Below are 14,471 nucleotides of genomic sequence, written 5' to 3'. Positions count from 1 at the left end.
ATGTTATTGTGTTTTTGCATCTTGAGTTTACCTTAATCAATATTTTAATACTAACAATGTGTCAGAGGACTGTAATGTGAAAGGCAGCAAATTATTACCTGACTGAAATTCTTGACAGCTCTACGGAGATATTAAACATCCTTCAGCTCATTGTTTTGGTTTCATGGCTGGTAACTTTCTTTCACTGCTGTCATCGGGTGTCAGTTTCAGCTGAAACAGGAAACTCCAACAAACCCATCAGAAACTACCTACCCAGCACCAAACAGCCCACAGACAAAGTTAGCGGCTACCTGGTAAGCATGACGGAGAATTTAGCAACTACAGGGCCAAATGTTTCCCTCAGGAAATGGTAGACACCAAAACAGAGTAGGATGAACTGGACTTACAATCATCATACCGTCTCAAACAAGACTCAGAATGAATGTCAATGTTGTTGTGTCCGCTGGATGTGTAATTACGCAACTGTTTGCCAATAGGTTTGCCACGTCAAATTAAAAGGACCGTGTTGTGTTTGCAGTTTGCTGCGCTCTCTCCAAGTGACCAAAATAATCGATTAATGCAGTTAGGTAAGTTAGCAAACCATGTGTATTGCAGAACGAGGACACACATAAATCTCATGGCAGTTATTAAACGGAAATACCTTGATTCTTCCCTATTTGAAAAGCTGCACATAGTAGCTGTAAGTAACTGTTCATCAAAAGAATTATGAGTCTTTGCATATAAACTATAATACTAAATTTAGCTGGGGAACTTGATCAGAGGAACGCAACCACGTGCACACTGCTGTTACTCACGTAAAGCACCGATATCAGCTGCTCAGAACATAGCAAACAGCACGTGGATGACTTCAGAAGTCAGAATTGAGGACAAATTCAGAGATTTACATTCAGGCCTTTTCAGTCGTGTACTGACCACTGAGCTCACAGCTGCAGCCACGCAACCACACTTTAATCCCGTGCTCCGCCTTAATATACATGAGAGAAAACATGCACGGGCCCACACACCTGTGGGAACCCACACACCTGTAATGCTATGAATAAAAAGAAATAAAATTTGAAACCTCTCCAGATACACAAGGTAGCAGAGATAACAGCCGCGATGATTGAGCATTGTCATTGAAAGAGAGTCAAAACATGGCAACCCATGCTGACATCAGGGTCTGTGCTTATTGGTTTCACGAGGCGTGGCTGACTTGTCTGCATCCAACAGGTTTAAGCCACATGACAAAGGAGATTCAGCTTATGATAAGTAACACACTCAAGTATCTGACTGCCATTCATACTCAACATTCATGCTGCATTCATTTTTGCTTTCAGCATTGATTGCACTGATCTCGTGTGTGATACCACTTATGAAGGTGCTCTGCTGTACTTCATCATAGATATCAGATTTGTGTGAAAGAAAAGAAAACGTGTAAATACGGTGTAAACTCAGCCTATATTACAGTAGTCTGGATAGAGAGAAAAGAGAGGGAATAATACAAAGCAAACCACAGGTAATCAAAAATTCCTTTAAGTTCTTTCAACAGTCTACTCTTTTGTTCAAGCACCTTTCACTCCCAGCACTGGAGTGGCCCTCTATGCTGATTTTAACCTCCTGAGGGATGAAGGAGGGTTTGGGCAGAGTCAGAGGAGGCTCCTCCTCGGCTCTCTCAGTCTGGTCTCGCTCTGGAGCTGACCAGCGTCTCTTGCGGACTGTGGGCCTCTCTGAATCACCACACTGTGTTTTGGTAAGAGCAGGCATGTCTGTTTTCACTGATTCCTGCCTTACTTCTCCTGTTCCTGAGACTGGCAGCATCGGTCCAGTTCCATAGATCCCCTCCCCTTGTTCAGGAACTAATCCTATTCCAGGTGGTAGCTCCAGTCCTGGTCCTGGTCCAGTTATCTGCTCCCTCTCCAGTCTGTCTGCACTGGAAGCCTTCACGAGGAGGCCATTGTTACTGTGTGCAGCGTTTGGACTTGTACTGTTTCTGGCATCCATGTTGTGACATGAGTCAGAGAGGGGTCCAGTATTCAGCTTGGTCCCAAAAGGCTGGACATCCATGACTGAACTGTTCCTCAAGCCTCGGAGGGTCAGTGACACGCACACATCACCCACACACAGCTTCGCGCAGGACAGCTCAAACAGCTGGGTGGTCCGGTCTGGGCAGCAGGATGACCACCCTTGGCCAAATACAAAAAAGGGATACTCCACCAGCACCTCCACACACACCTGGAGATGAGCACATCCACAAAAAACACATAAAATATTTGCTTAGGATTTATAAAACAATCAAAACTGTTAAAAGACACAGATTCACAAATTTGTGCAATTTGTACTGGATCATGCTTCTTGGAAATTCGTATTTGTTTGTAGAATATCGAGCTGTTTGTTGTTGTTTTTTTTTTTACAGAGTTCAGAGAGTACAGTTGTTCATGCTGGGTCACTGTCACACTGTCACTGTCTGATGACCATGGTGAACACAAAGCAAGCTTAACCATGCTTATCACTAGAGGATCCCTTACTAAGTTTTCTCATCAGAATGACTATTTAATAATGTGTGCATTGCCATCACAGTGGATTTTTTGATACTGAAGATGCTAAAGATTTGAAGTTTAAAATTCTATACGCAGTAACCCTAAAAATGAAACTAACTCTTAATCATACAAGAATGATGAATGAGGAATAACTCACCTGGGCTTTGAGCTCCCCCACAGAAAACTGTATGACCACAGCATTAGGACTTTGCCCACTGTCTATACGCTCAACAGTGCTGGAGTCAATCTTCAGCTCACTGCTAATCTCAGCACTCTGAATGAAGTCCTCCGTCTTGAGGTCCTCAACACGCTTCAGCTCCCCATCAGCCAGCTGGATGATGGAGCCTCGCATGAAGAACGGAGGAAGCGCAACAGGGGAGGAGGAAGAGGAGATGGCGGGGGAGGCTTGGATGGACACGGGAGCAGGAGCGGGGACAGGCGCAGGAGTTGGAGAGGGAGCTGCCACCACTGCAGGAGCCGGGTTTGAGGGCAGGACAGGCAGCATTGGTGCCTGTGCGACAGCAGGGAGTGGCTGATTTCCATCTGGCCCAAGTGCATCGCACTTGGACAGGGCTGTGGCCAGATAAGCATGTGGCATGGCAGTGGATATTTGTGGTGTGGTGGTGGCGGTCAGGGCGCTGACAGTACGACTGACCTCAATTTCTGTGCCATTATTGGTGCCACTGGCTGGGATGAGGAGGGACTGGCCACTTGGGATGACCAGATGCTGAGGCAGTGTTGCATGGTAGCTGAGAGCATGCTGATTCGCACTGGTGATATAGCCAATGATGGGTGGCTGTGTGGAGGAATAGAGACTGGCTGGCAGCTCCTCAGGGGGCAGAGTGGTCTGGATGACTGTATGAGGAGCAACAGACTTCACTACTTCTGAGGAAGAGAGGGAGGTGAAAGAAGAAGATCTGGACACTGGTTTCCCCAAACAGATGGATCCTTTTTCAGTCTGGACTAAGGAGATTTTATTTGAGCCAGCTTCACGTTCAGCTGCATGGTTGGGCTGCGCTACCAGGACCAAGGAGGTCTGGAGTCCTGCAGGGTTTTGGCTATAGTCTGCAGGCAGGAGGATATGTCTGGTCTCGTAGCTTTGGACCTGCTGATGGTTCGCTGGCTGACTGGGAGTTTTGGTCTGCTTGACAACCTCCAATTCCCCATTCAGCACAACCTTAGCATGTCCCTCTGGTTTCTTTCCAGCTGAACCATCTGCATACTGAACCACCAGCTGGGATGGAGCGAGGGTAAGCGTTTGAGGGAGGACAGCTGTGTGAGGGTGAAGCTGCAGGTGTGCTGTGGGTGAAGTGACTGGGTTTCCACCAACAGCTAAAGGTGTTCTGCTGTCCAGATGAATGTACTGGCTGGTGACTTGGGATGAGCTTGATAGCGAAACAGGAGCCAGTTCTGTGGGGGAGAGGCCTATTTGAAACTGCTGGTCCCCTTTGGCGTTGGAGGAGATAAGAGCAGTGCTGTAACCATCCAGGTGGGAACGTTGTCCTATGGCAGAGCTGTTAGGTGCAGAGCTAGCATTAGTGGAGATGATGTGGGAGGAGATGTAGCCAGCATAGGGCCCAGAGCTGATGAACTGAACGTTGGGCCCCAGCTGAGCAAATTGGATAGTCCCGGGCTGCTGAGGAAGGGCCGTGGGGTAAACTGTGGGCAGAGAGGCCAGGGGCACTGCAGACAGAGGAGCAGCTGAGGAAGGGATGGAGGTGGAAGGAGAACTGGAGGAAATGGAGGAGACTGGGCATCTTGGGCTCTCTGCATCCCTGGATTTGCAGCGTTCACTGGCTACACTTGCCAGCCATGCAAGGTTCTCTGTGTGGGGACTGTCAGTAACCCCTGCAGCTGGAGGTGTTGTTGTAGTTACTGAAACTGGCCTCTGCTCCAGAGCCAGGATCTCACGCTTCTTAGGGGGCAGGCATCCATTACTCCGCTCCTGGTTGGATTTCATTGTGTCAGAGTGGTTTTGATATTCCCGGGTAGTACTTCTAAGCTCTTCTGTGTCTGTCTTTCTCTCACTCCCCTCCACTCAATGGTTATGTGCAGACGACGGCCTCTCTGTATGCTGTGTGGCTCTGACTCTCTTTGTGTTTACTGGTATACAGCTCCAGGTCTCAGACCAGAGAAGACATAGTCCCTCCAGCTCACAAAATGAGCTCCATAGACTTCATGAGGAATCATCTCTGACCGATGCACCACTTCCACAACGTCGGCAGGAATCTGATGGCACAGAGAAGTTCAAATCAACAACTTGGATATATAAAATTAAATTAAACTTTGGTCTATATAAATAAACTTGACATTTCTTGAAATTCAATTCAGTCTCATTAGTCTAACTGCACTGCAGAGCTAGTTCAGTGAACAAAGCCTGTGTTTTTTAACCATATTCACAAAATGTCCCTGCAGGGCTGCAAATGCAAAACAGTAAACACCCAAATACTTCAATCTTCTTCAAAAAGGTCCCTGCTTTCATGTCCGTGACAGTGTTGTTCTTTGCTTTTCCACACAGTTGTACCTGGTACCACAGCATCTGATTCATGTCTGTCTAAAGTATTTGAAACAACATGTAGGTTATCAACCTCTAAAGGTCGCCCTCGAGGATCAACATGAACTAATCTGTCAAAACTCAACCAGCATTTCAATGACATACAGGAAAGCGCATTGCTGTGTGTCATCATTATATTACATTGGAAAAAGTCTTTCATGTTTTCAACACCAGGAAGGAGTTTCTTGAACTGCTGCGTTTGTGTGTGTGTGTGTGTGTGCTGATGTGCACAGGGTAGGTGTACGTGCATTGCTGTTGGCTGTTATCTCGCTTCAGGCTCTAGAGTAAGAAAGCAGAAGAGAGTGAGAGCGAAAGGATAACAGCACAGAGTAACAGCCTCAGAGGAGCACATGTTTTTGTCTTTGTTTAAACACTCCTTGGCCTTGTGTTGAGTCAGTGGGACTACTGTATATAACATCCACCTCCAGACAGGCACTCTGGGTCATTGGGCACACCAGAAAAAAATGAAGTGAAAACAATATGGCTTGAAATTTGATTATGGAACATTCTGCAAGAAGCGTAAACGGGCCTTTGTTGCTAACACTGAAAGTGCTTCAAAATATTTTAACAATGGATTTACGCTGTACCATATTTGAGTGGTGTTTCACAGTTCAAGGGAATACAAAGTGGACAACAAAGTAGAGCTGGAGTTTGGTCTCATGAGAGGCAGACTGAACACTGGTTTAAATGAGTACTGAAACTAGCTATAAATGGGGGGGAGGTTACTGGAAGTCATGATGGTAGCTTTGTGAAAGGAACCTAACAATGTTGACAAGCCTCAGCACCAGCTTGCCATTATCGATATCTGATTGCAAGGCTACTCCAACATACAGTCTGATACACTGCAGATTCAAATGCATGCATGCTCAAATATCTATAACATGAACACGCACACACACACACATATGCAATACATCTCCTAATTCAACAACAGTGACAAGCAGCTTTTTGCTACGCATGAGTTTTTTTCCACAGTTTCTTTGTCAGATTGACTGTTCTTTTCTGCAAGCTTATCTGTGGGTCAATGCACAGGACTCCGAGTTGTTCATTAGCCAGAGGCACCACAGGGATGGAGTGTATGACACACACTCACACATCCATCCATTCATTTTTCTCCCACTACATTCCATTCAGAGGAACCGGGCTATTTCACATTTCTGTATTGTAATTTCATATTACAGAGGAGGTTCACTACAGCAGACAGCCACAGACATGTCACATTAAGACAGGAGAGGGAGATTAAAAAAAAAAAAAAAAACACACAGAAGGCGACCTTGGTCAGTTCCTATTTAGAGGCATATACCCCTAATGCTGGTTCTGACAAGGTCACCGCATCTAAAAGCAGCGAAAACCTCCGTGCAGTTCATTTAACCATACAGCCCGGTAGATCTACCAGATGTAACAAAGGAGGAGAGCAGCAGAGCTGGGGAGAAACAGAAACGGGAGAGTGAGGGGGAGGAGAGTGAGAAAGACCATGTAAAATGACAGATAGGACTGTGTAAAAGATAGAAAGGGAGTATAGGGGGTGATAAGAGAAGAAAGAAGATCAGGAATGAGAAAGAGATAGAGAGAATGGGGAGAAGACAGAGTGCAGCCTCTCCTGACCCACATTGAGCAGCGCCTGCAGCATCAGAGCGCTATAGCCCCCGCCTCGCTGAGAGATCCCCGATCAGCAACACAGCCACCGCTACAGCCTGAGCTACACTGTGCAGCATTGCTCAGTAGCAACAACCCCACCTCAGCAACACCATGTCAACACTGTAATGACATCACATCTGAAGCACAAGTACCTCCTGTGATTACAGAAGCACTCGAAGACAAAGCCAGCATGCACCGACTTCCAAATACCTCAGACATGCAAAAAAAAAACAAAACAACACTGCTGTCACACATACAGCAGGATGCTCTTACAGAAGGTGTTGTTTCTTTCCTCACATGACCCGTACACAGCACTCCCTGCATATGGTCACACACGCACAGCTCAGCAGTCAAAAGCCTCTCCAGATTTTCCAGCATCAGGCTATTATTAGAATACTGACACCAACAAACATACGGCCTGTGTGATACTATGAAGAACAAAGACAAGTTTTCAGGAATGTCACACCAAGACAGACAGTAAGGGAGCCCTGAGTCAGTCCCTTCGTCCAGCACTGTCACCTCTCAGATATGTAAGGAGGGATGACAACAGAGGGAGAGAGGGGGACAAGCTACTCTCTGTTCTGCTCATCACACAGATGCTTTTCAGCTCATACAGAGTGACAGAGCCAGCCTTGCATGTGATCCTCTTTCATACTCCCACGTAAAAAGCTGCACAAACCAGAGATAGGTTTGTGTAGCGTGTAGTGTGTCTGCCGTCACTATGCGAGCAGGAGCGCAGATGAGTTGTTTTCATTCAGCCTCCTCTCTGTTGTCTCCAGGTAAGAGGCCCCCACAGCGGAGTTACATCCTTCTTCCACAGCAGCCACAAGCTCCTCCAGTCCCCGACCTGCGCGCCTTCCACCTGAGCCCTGAGTCTTCTCTCTCATGCTCTCTCAGCTCCTCTATTTATTCCTCGCATTGATCCACAGCTTCATAGCAATGACATTTTTCTGCAGCAGGATGATGCAGGGTGGCGATAGAAAGGCAACACAATTATTTAGTGACAGTGTTGCTTCTTTTAAAATAATGCAAAAATCTAATGCAATGACCCTGGGGTGATAAACCTGTTGTCAGTGCTGCCATACATCATCCTTCACCTGCTAGACTGTACAGCAAATGGCTATATATAGAAAACAAAAACATCATTATCAATCTGAGCCCTAGCATGAAACAGAGGGGGAGGTACCGTGGAAGACAATATGTACGTGCGTGTATGTGTGATTTGCTGCATATAAATAGGACCTCCCCTCAATCACCTTACAAACATAGCTGCTTTAACCACAGAGCAGATCAATACGGTGTACTGTTTTTTTCTAATACCCAAAAGAGCCATTTTACTGCCCCTTCTACGTGGTGCCTGTGCCTTTAAGAGGCGGACCTACTGTGTGGCAGACTAAAGCAGACAGTAAGAACAGGCAGTGGGTTCAGGCTGTTTGTCTTCACAATGACTCCAGAGTTCTGCATCACTGCTCGACACGCACCAATCACACAGTATATGAGCAGAGATGTGTATGCAGGCGTTCCTCTCAGCGAGCTCCTCTGCCACCAAACGGGGTCAATGCTGTTGAATCCTACAACTGTGCCTCTGGACAAACGCTGTGAGTGTAGCCTCTGGGGGCTTTAGAATGACAGTGAGAGCAAGTGTAGTAGCAGGGAAGAAAATACTACTGTGCCACAAATCAAGAAGAAAAGAGACACCCCCCTCCCCTCCGCTGGTTATAGTACTAAGAATAGCTCACCAGTCTCTCCACAGCCACTGCTTGCACACCATGTCCAAGGATTCTTCCAGCCTCTCAATGTGTGTATGTGTGTGAGTGTGTGTGGTGTGTGTGTGTGTGTGTATGTGCGTATGTGTGTTGGAGACGTGTTTCCTAGGACTCCTCTTCCTGAATCTCTCCTTTGTGCCGCTCTCCTCTCCTGGAGCCTGTGCTGTTGGTGCTTCAGCTCTGCCCGTCCTCTCTGGACTCTCCGATTTGGGGGCTCTGGTGCCCCTGCAATGGGCTGACGGTAAAGGAAGTTCCCCACTGCTGAAGCTAACACCAAGTCCTGCGTTCAAGGCTGCTCCAATGTGTGTTATGCAAGGCCACCAGACCGCCAGCTCCCTCTCTGCCTGGCTGCTTCTCTCTCTCTCTCTCTCTGTGTTTCTGCCACTCTCCCTTTCCCTCTCTACCTCCCTCCTCTTTCTCTTTCTCTCTCTCAGTACTCCACTGACACAGCTCCTCCCCCAGCCAGCCTCATCAGCCGCATCAGGTATTCATTCAAAAAAACACACTCTACTTGGCTTAGCGCCCAGACTACGCTCACACAGAGAGGAAAGGAGGGGGAGGGAGCAACAGACGAAGGGTGAGGAAGGGAGAGAGCAGAGAGAGCAGAGAAAGAGCAAGAGAGAGACAGACATATTGCATGAATGTGAATAAGTGTGGGATATTCACTTATGCACATACATGCAGAGACACTAACACACATGCACCAACAGAGGATTAAACTTCGCTGTGTAAGCACGTCAAAGCTGTTTTAATGCACTGCTTCATTCTTGTTCATTTTCATATGCATTTTCCCTGTAGAGACAAATCTCTTCATAATCTGCCCTGTGAGCTGCCCTACAACTGCAGTCTCTATTCAGCTGCAAAGTGACTCAGAGTAACCTGCCACCAGCCCAAGTCTTCCCAGGACTCCCCCATCTCTTCCTCGGAGATACTTTCCTCAGTGCAGCCAGGCAGCACTGATAAACACCCCACAGCCTGGCCACTTGGCACTGGGGCACTCCTCACCCGAGGGCCTCATCTCCTTATCCTGCGCGGCACAGAGCAGAGAGAATGAGGCTGCAGACGGGCACACCAGGCCAGCCAGATATCTGCGCTTCTGCAGACGGGGCAAACAGGGTGTCCCCTCCAACTAGACCGCAGCCTGGGGAAAAGATGGATAATGCAACGAATCACACAGTGCTGATACTACAACAAGCATGCACAAAGGCTCCTAAACTTTCTCAAAGCTGCATTCTACAACAAGTGTGCATAGCTAAAGGGAATCCTATGCAGTAACATGCCTACAGATTTTTTTTTGGCTAGCTAAATAATTCTTGAATTATTAACAATCAAACCCCCAAATCAAATGATTATTTGGACAATTTCTTCTTTTTTTTTCCCTAAACTCACATGGGGTTCACTGCACTGGGCCCAACCACTGTCCAACTGTCATACACACACATATTGAACCACTGATGTAATAAGATGTGTCTGCTTCACTGCTAAACCTGAGAAAATAAACATGTTCTTTATGTCTTCTTTGCTAGGGGGCTGCAGTCGTACCTTCCTACTGTGACTCAAATTCCTTCAAAGAGGCTGCCAGGCTAATGTAAACCTCAGGATCTACACAGTCCCAAGAGCAGCACAGAATAGAAAGCAACATGACAGGACCCCATCACGTTCAAGAGACTGTGGTTTCCTTGCCATGAAATGGCTCACTGTACACTGAAGGTCAGAATCAATGTCAGCCAAGTGAGCTGAAATAAGCTTCCCTGTGAGAATTTGCAAATCTGCCTGCAGTTGCATGAAAAAAAATTTCACACTTCTGAGTAAGTCACAAGTGAGACCGCATGAAGACACAATTGTCAAATCTGTTGCTGTTTTGGCTCAGTCAAAGACTGCTTGCATTTCTGCACAGGAATAGTTGGTAATATTTTAGCTTTCAGTTAACAATGTACAGCATAATTCTGTCTGTACTAACAGGTTATATACTACCATCCTAACATGACCACATCCATCCTTAAGAATCCCACAGAGGTTGTAAATGAGTGCAAACCATCAGCGTTTCTGGTTTCTGGTGAAGTGTAAGCTGAGATTGCTTTCCATGGGCAGTTGTAAAGGGACACTGTAGAGATGTGTTATAGTGAAAGGTGTTTGTCTGTACACCTACTTTACATGACACACTGTAACACATAGGCTATATAGGTCCACAGTATGCTATTGGCAATACTCTCTATCCTGGACCTCTGTGTTCCAAAATAAAAGCACAAACTTTTCTTGTAGTTTGTATCTTGTATCTGTATCAATTTAGTGTGGGTTTGTTTGCTACATACAGATGGAATTATTAAAAAGTTCCCAAATTATTGTTTCTTCATTCCTTATCTTGATATCTTGTTTCTGTGTGTACTGCTATGAACATTACGGGTACACAGCACAATTAATTACACCATAAATCATGTTATTTAAAGCATTGCCAGAAAATCTTAAGCACAGATAAGGAATATCTAAGCTAAGTTGACAGTTACAAGTAGTCAGACTTTACTGCATACTATTAGATTCAGATTGTTGTGGTTGAGTCTTTCAGAGGGGGTTAGATGGCCTGGTTGCATGTGTTCTTTTACCCAAAGTACACAACTTCAGGCTATGCTACCAGTGCTACATTCCTCAGTGTTGTGCACACATAATGTGAGTGAGAGCTCCAAACAATAACACGTTGTATGTAATCTTATAAGCAGTAACTACTGAAAATTGATAGTCCTCTGAGCAAGTGCAGTAGTAGTGTGAATGAGGATAACATTAGTAAAGTAATAAGCAAGGTAAAAGCATTTGCAGGGGAAGCAATCTCTCTCCCCATTTCAACAAATTAACATTACATTATGCTAACATGCCTCCATTTTTAAACACAAAGTCTTGCACACAGTCTCACAGTGTTCTCTCTTACTTACACACTCTTGTGTAGCCTTCAGCAGAAAACACACATTGAAAACTCAAGTGGGCTCCAGTTGCTGCAGGTTGTAACACTGCATGACCTTTACTGCAAAGCAAAACACAAGTTCCAATTAAGTTCTGGGGGAACTTTTTCAACCACAACCTCATCACAAATCTGAAGAAATGAATCATATTACCTTGAAACTGTTCAGTGTCCAAGCACCCGCATTCTGCTTGGCATCTGGTCCACTCACTGGAGCTAAGTGAGCCTCCATGCAGCAGACATGTCCAGGCATGTAACTCTGATCTTCATACACACAGGACAGGGAAGCATACATGATGCAAACAGTCACATATGGCAAATGGCCAGCTGTTTCACATGCTGTGCTACAGTTTGCATGAATGATCTCATTCATAATCTTTCCAAACATTTCCAGGAACACCTGTTCAAATCAAGCGAAAATATCAGGTTGTATGCTTTAAAGTAACTACACAACAGTGTAAAAACACTTACAAATTAAGTGCATTCAAAGTTTGTGAAAAGTACACTAGTATTAAAATATACTTTAAGGATCAAGAGTAAAGTATTCATTACATAACAACTGCTATTAACTGTTAAAGCAGTTAAACGAATATGATACAACAGAAAATGCAATATTAACTCTTGAAGTGAAGTGGAGTAAGATGTATGAAACTGCATAAAAATTTAAACTATTTAGACAACATTTCGTACACGATTAAAATCAAATAACAAATCGCAGATCTATGATGAAAATAACGGTTACCATTAATGTGAATTAACTACCCTGAGGCTGCTTCTAAAGTTGAAGCTAACGCTACTTAATTTAACAACTAGCGTAACGTTACTATAATAATATTAGCCTGCTAGCCATGTAACATACCTACATTACACCTTAATGAAACACCAGCAAGTGGTGCAGATATTTTCCTCTAATTATTTTCTCTCTTTGTCTCTCTTTCTTCCGCTTCCACTTAAGGTAGCCAGATTTAACTTTTTTTAAATAACGTAACCGACTCAAAATTCACCTGAAATCCTCAGGTGGTCAACCAGATGAAGACGCACTCTATTTGGCCGGAGTGGACTAAACCATGTGCGCCTTTTAGAAGGGGGGCAGGCCACGAGACGGTTGCAGAAACTTGAAATAGTTTGCATCTAGTCTATTTAGTGAGTCCACAGTCGAACTTGGCTTACAGTAATGATAAAGTAAATTTCTAAATTACAGATAAAAACAAACAAATTTTGAGGATCATCACAATATTGGGGTCCTTGGCAGTTACACCCTACCCATTGATGGTGAGTCCCTGTGAAGAATAACAACAAAATTTAAAGAAATGTAAGAGGTTGTTCGGGTTGTGTGAGCACCCAGTAGGAAATAAACAGAATGGAAAGTGGAATGTGGGTGGCTGGATTGAAAGGGCATCTGGTATCAGAGCAAGAGGTAAATAACCCTTCCTTGGTCCTGGATGAGGGTAGACCTGTCTCTGCTGTGGCGCGTTCCAGTTTGTGGGGGGGGGGGGGGGGGGGGGGTGCAACATGCACGCTGTACGCTATGTGGGGAGAATGTGAAAGCGCTTGCTGCCATGGCAACAAGGCAGTTCCACAGTCTCCAGTCCCCATTAAGAAAGATGGGTGGCAACGTGGCTGTAGCTCAATGGTGGTGTAGCATGACACACTGAAAGGGTCTATTGAAAGCCAGTGAATTCAGCAGTTAATGAAAAGAGCAAATGAACAGCAAATCCATCAGGCAGGTGAAACTGACCTCACCTCTATTTGGGTGCACACACTTGTTAGAGGTGTGCGAATATTACATCTAGTAAGTTTCACTGTTTTGATCAGCAGGTAGACTGTAGAACGCTTTGGACTTAAAATCTGGTAACGATATTTATTGAATCCCAGCTTTAATTATAATGCTGGCAAGAGTTCATGGTGACCTTGTACAGTCCTTGAATTAAATTTCTAAAGATGAAATGGTTAAAGCACGAGGTTGAAGCTCCATAAACAAACAAATGTTGTCCTAGTCTTTTTAAAACAATGTCCTATTTAGTTTAAAGTTACAATAAGGTCGAAGTCCTTCAGTCATCAGAGTTCAAGAAAATCCTATGAGAAATGGGCTGTGTGAAATGGGCTATTTCGTTCAATTATGTGATCATGTGTGTGTCATTCCACATCAGCAAAGCCAAGTTTGGAAATCCTTTGGTTACTGAGTCTGAATGCTTTCCCCTTACAAAACCAGTGCAATGAGATTCGCTGTTGAAGCAGCGACAGCTTGATGTGAGGGAGTTTAATGAACCTGTTACATAAAAATGATTACTATTACCAATTTTTATGGACATCTTGCAAACAAATGTATTCTATCAGCCACATAAATAAGAATAAATAAGACATTTTTCTGTCCTCAGAATGGTACATTTTGTGTTTGTGTTACTAAGGATAACATGTTTTTTTCACACAACAGCAAAAAGATCATTCAAATCTGCTTGTGGTTTTACTGTAGGACACCATTAAACTGAAGTCTTTAACTCTGCAGACATGTAGATACTGTGCTTGTGGTGAAAGCCAAATTCAGCAGAACAAAACAGATTTCATCCTGAGTCCAAGTGCCAAGACTCTTTTCATTCAGCTGAAAATAGCAAGCCACTGCTTACGCACATCTCCAGAACATAGTTTAGGTAACTAAAGGATTGGGTGGGGGTGATTTGTGGAGGAGGAATATAGCCACAGAAGGAACTCGGTAGAGTTTGTTCAAAACACACGAACCAAATGAATCAGAAAGACACCAAACAATAATAAAAAAAATCTGAGCATAATGTACAGCCAAAAAGCCAAGTCACTGTTAATTTTTAATCTTATTATACAAATGATGTCTACCAGAGATTTGTTAGGCAAGACAGGAAAGACAAATAAGGCAATAAATTTCCCAGAATAATGTTATCTGTTACACCTAATAACATATACTGTATGTCGTCATGAAGTGTAGGTTACAAGTAATCAATAAGGATCTGTGCTGTTTCTTTCATATGTTGTGTATGTTTGTGTGTATGTGTGTATGTTTAAGCAAGGAACCCAAC

General features: G+C 44.5%; 1 protein-coding gene across 5 annotated transcripts; it reads right to left on the bottom strand.

Annotated features, from left to right (window-relative positions):
• Positions 1-12,522, bottom strand: LOC124064754 (ataxin-1-like). Of its 5 annotated transcripts, XR_006844320.1 has the most exons (7): positions 12,429-12,522; positions 11,579-11,688; positions 11,399-11,487; positions 8,448-9,615; positions 2,674-4,745; positions 459-2,211; positions 1-98 (listed from the first exon to the last, which is right to left on the bottom strand). XR_006844320.1 is itself a non-coding variant. In XM_046399461.1 (6 exons), exons 5-6 carry the CDS (start codon positions 4,474-4,476, stop codon positions 1,522-1,524), a joined length of 2,493 nt encoding a protein of 830 aa, XP_046255417.1. In that variant the 5' UTR covers positions 4,477-4,745; positions 8,448-9,615; positions 11,399-11,487; positions 11,579-11,688; positions 12,429-12,522; the 3' UTR covers positions 1-1,521. The 5 variants fall into 5 exon arrangements, 4 of the variants coding, with proteins under 4 accessions (XP_046255417.1, XP_046255420.1, XP_046255418.1 ...); XM_046399461.1 differs by having other exon boundaries at positions 1-2,211; XM_046399464.1 differs by having other exon boundaries at positions 1-2,211; positions 9,480-9,615.
• Positions 12,523-14,471: the final 1,949 nt, after the last annotated feature.

This window comes from Scatophagus argus, chromosome 9 (genome assembly GCF_020382885.2).
Source record: "Scatophagus argus isolate fScaArg1 chromosome 9, fScaArg1.pri, whole genome shotgun sequence".
Lineage (NCBI taxonomy): Eukaryota > Metazoa > Chordata > Actinopteri > Scatophagidae > Scatophagus > Scatophagus argus.
This window is presented reverse-complemented; position numbering and strand designations above follow the sequence as displayed.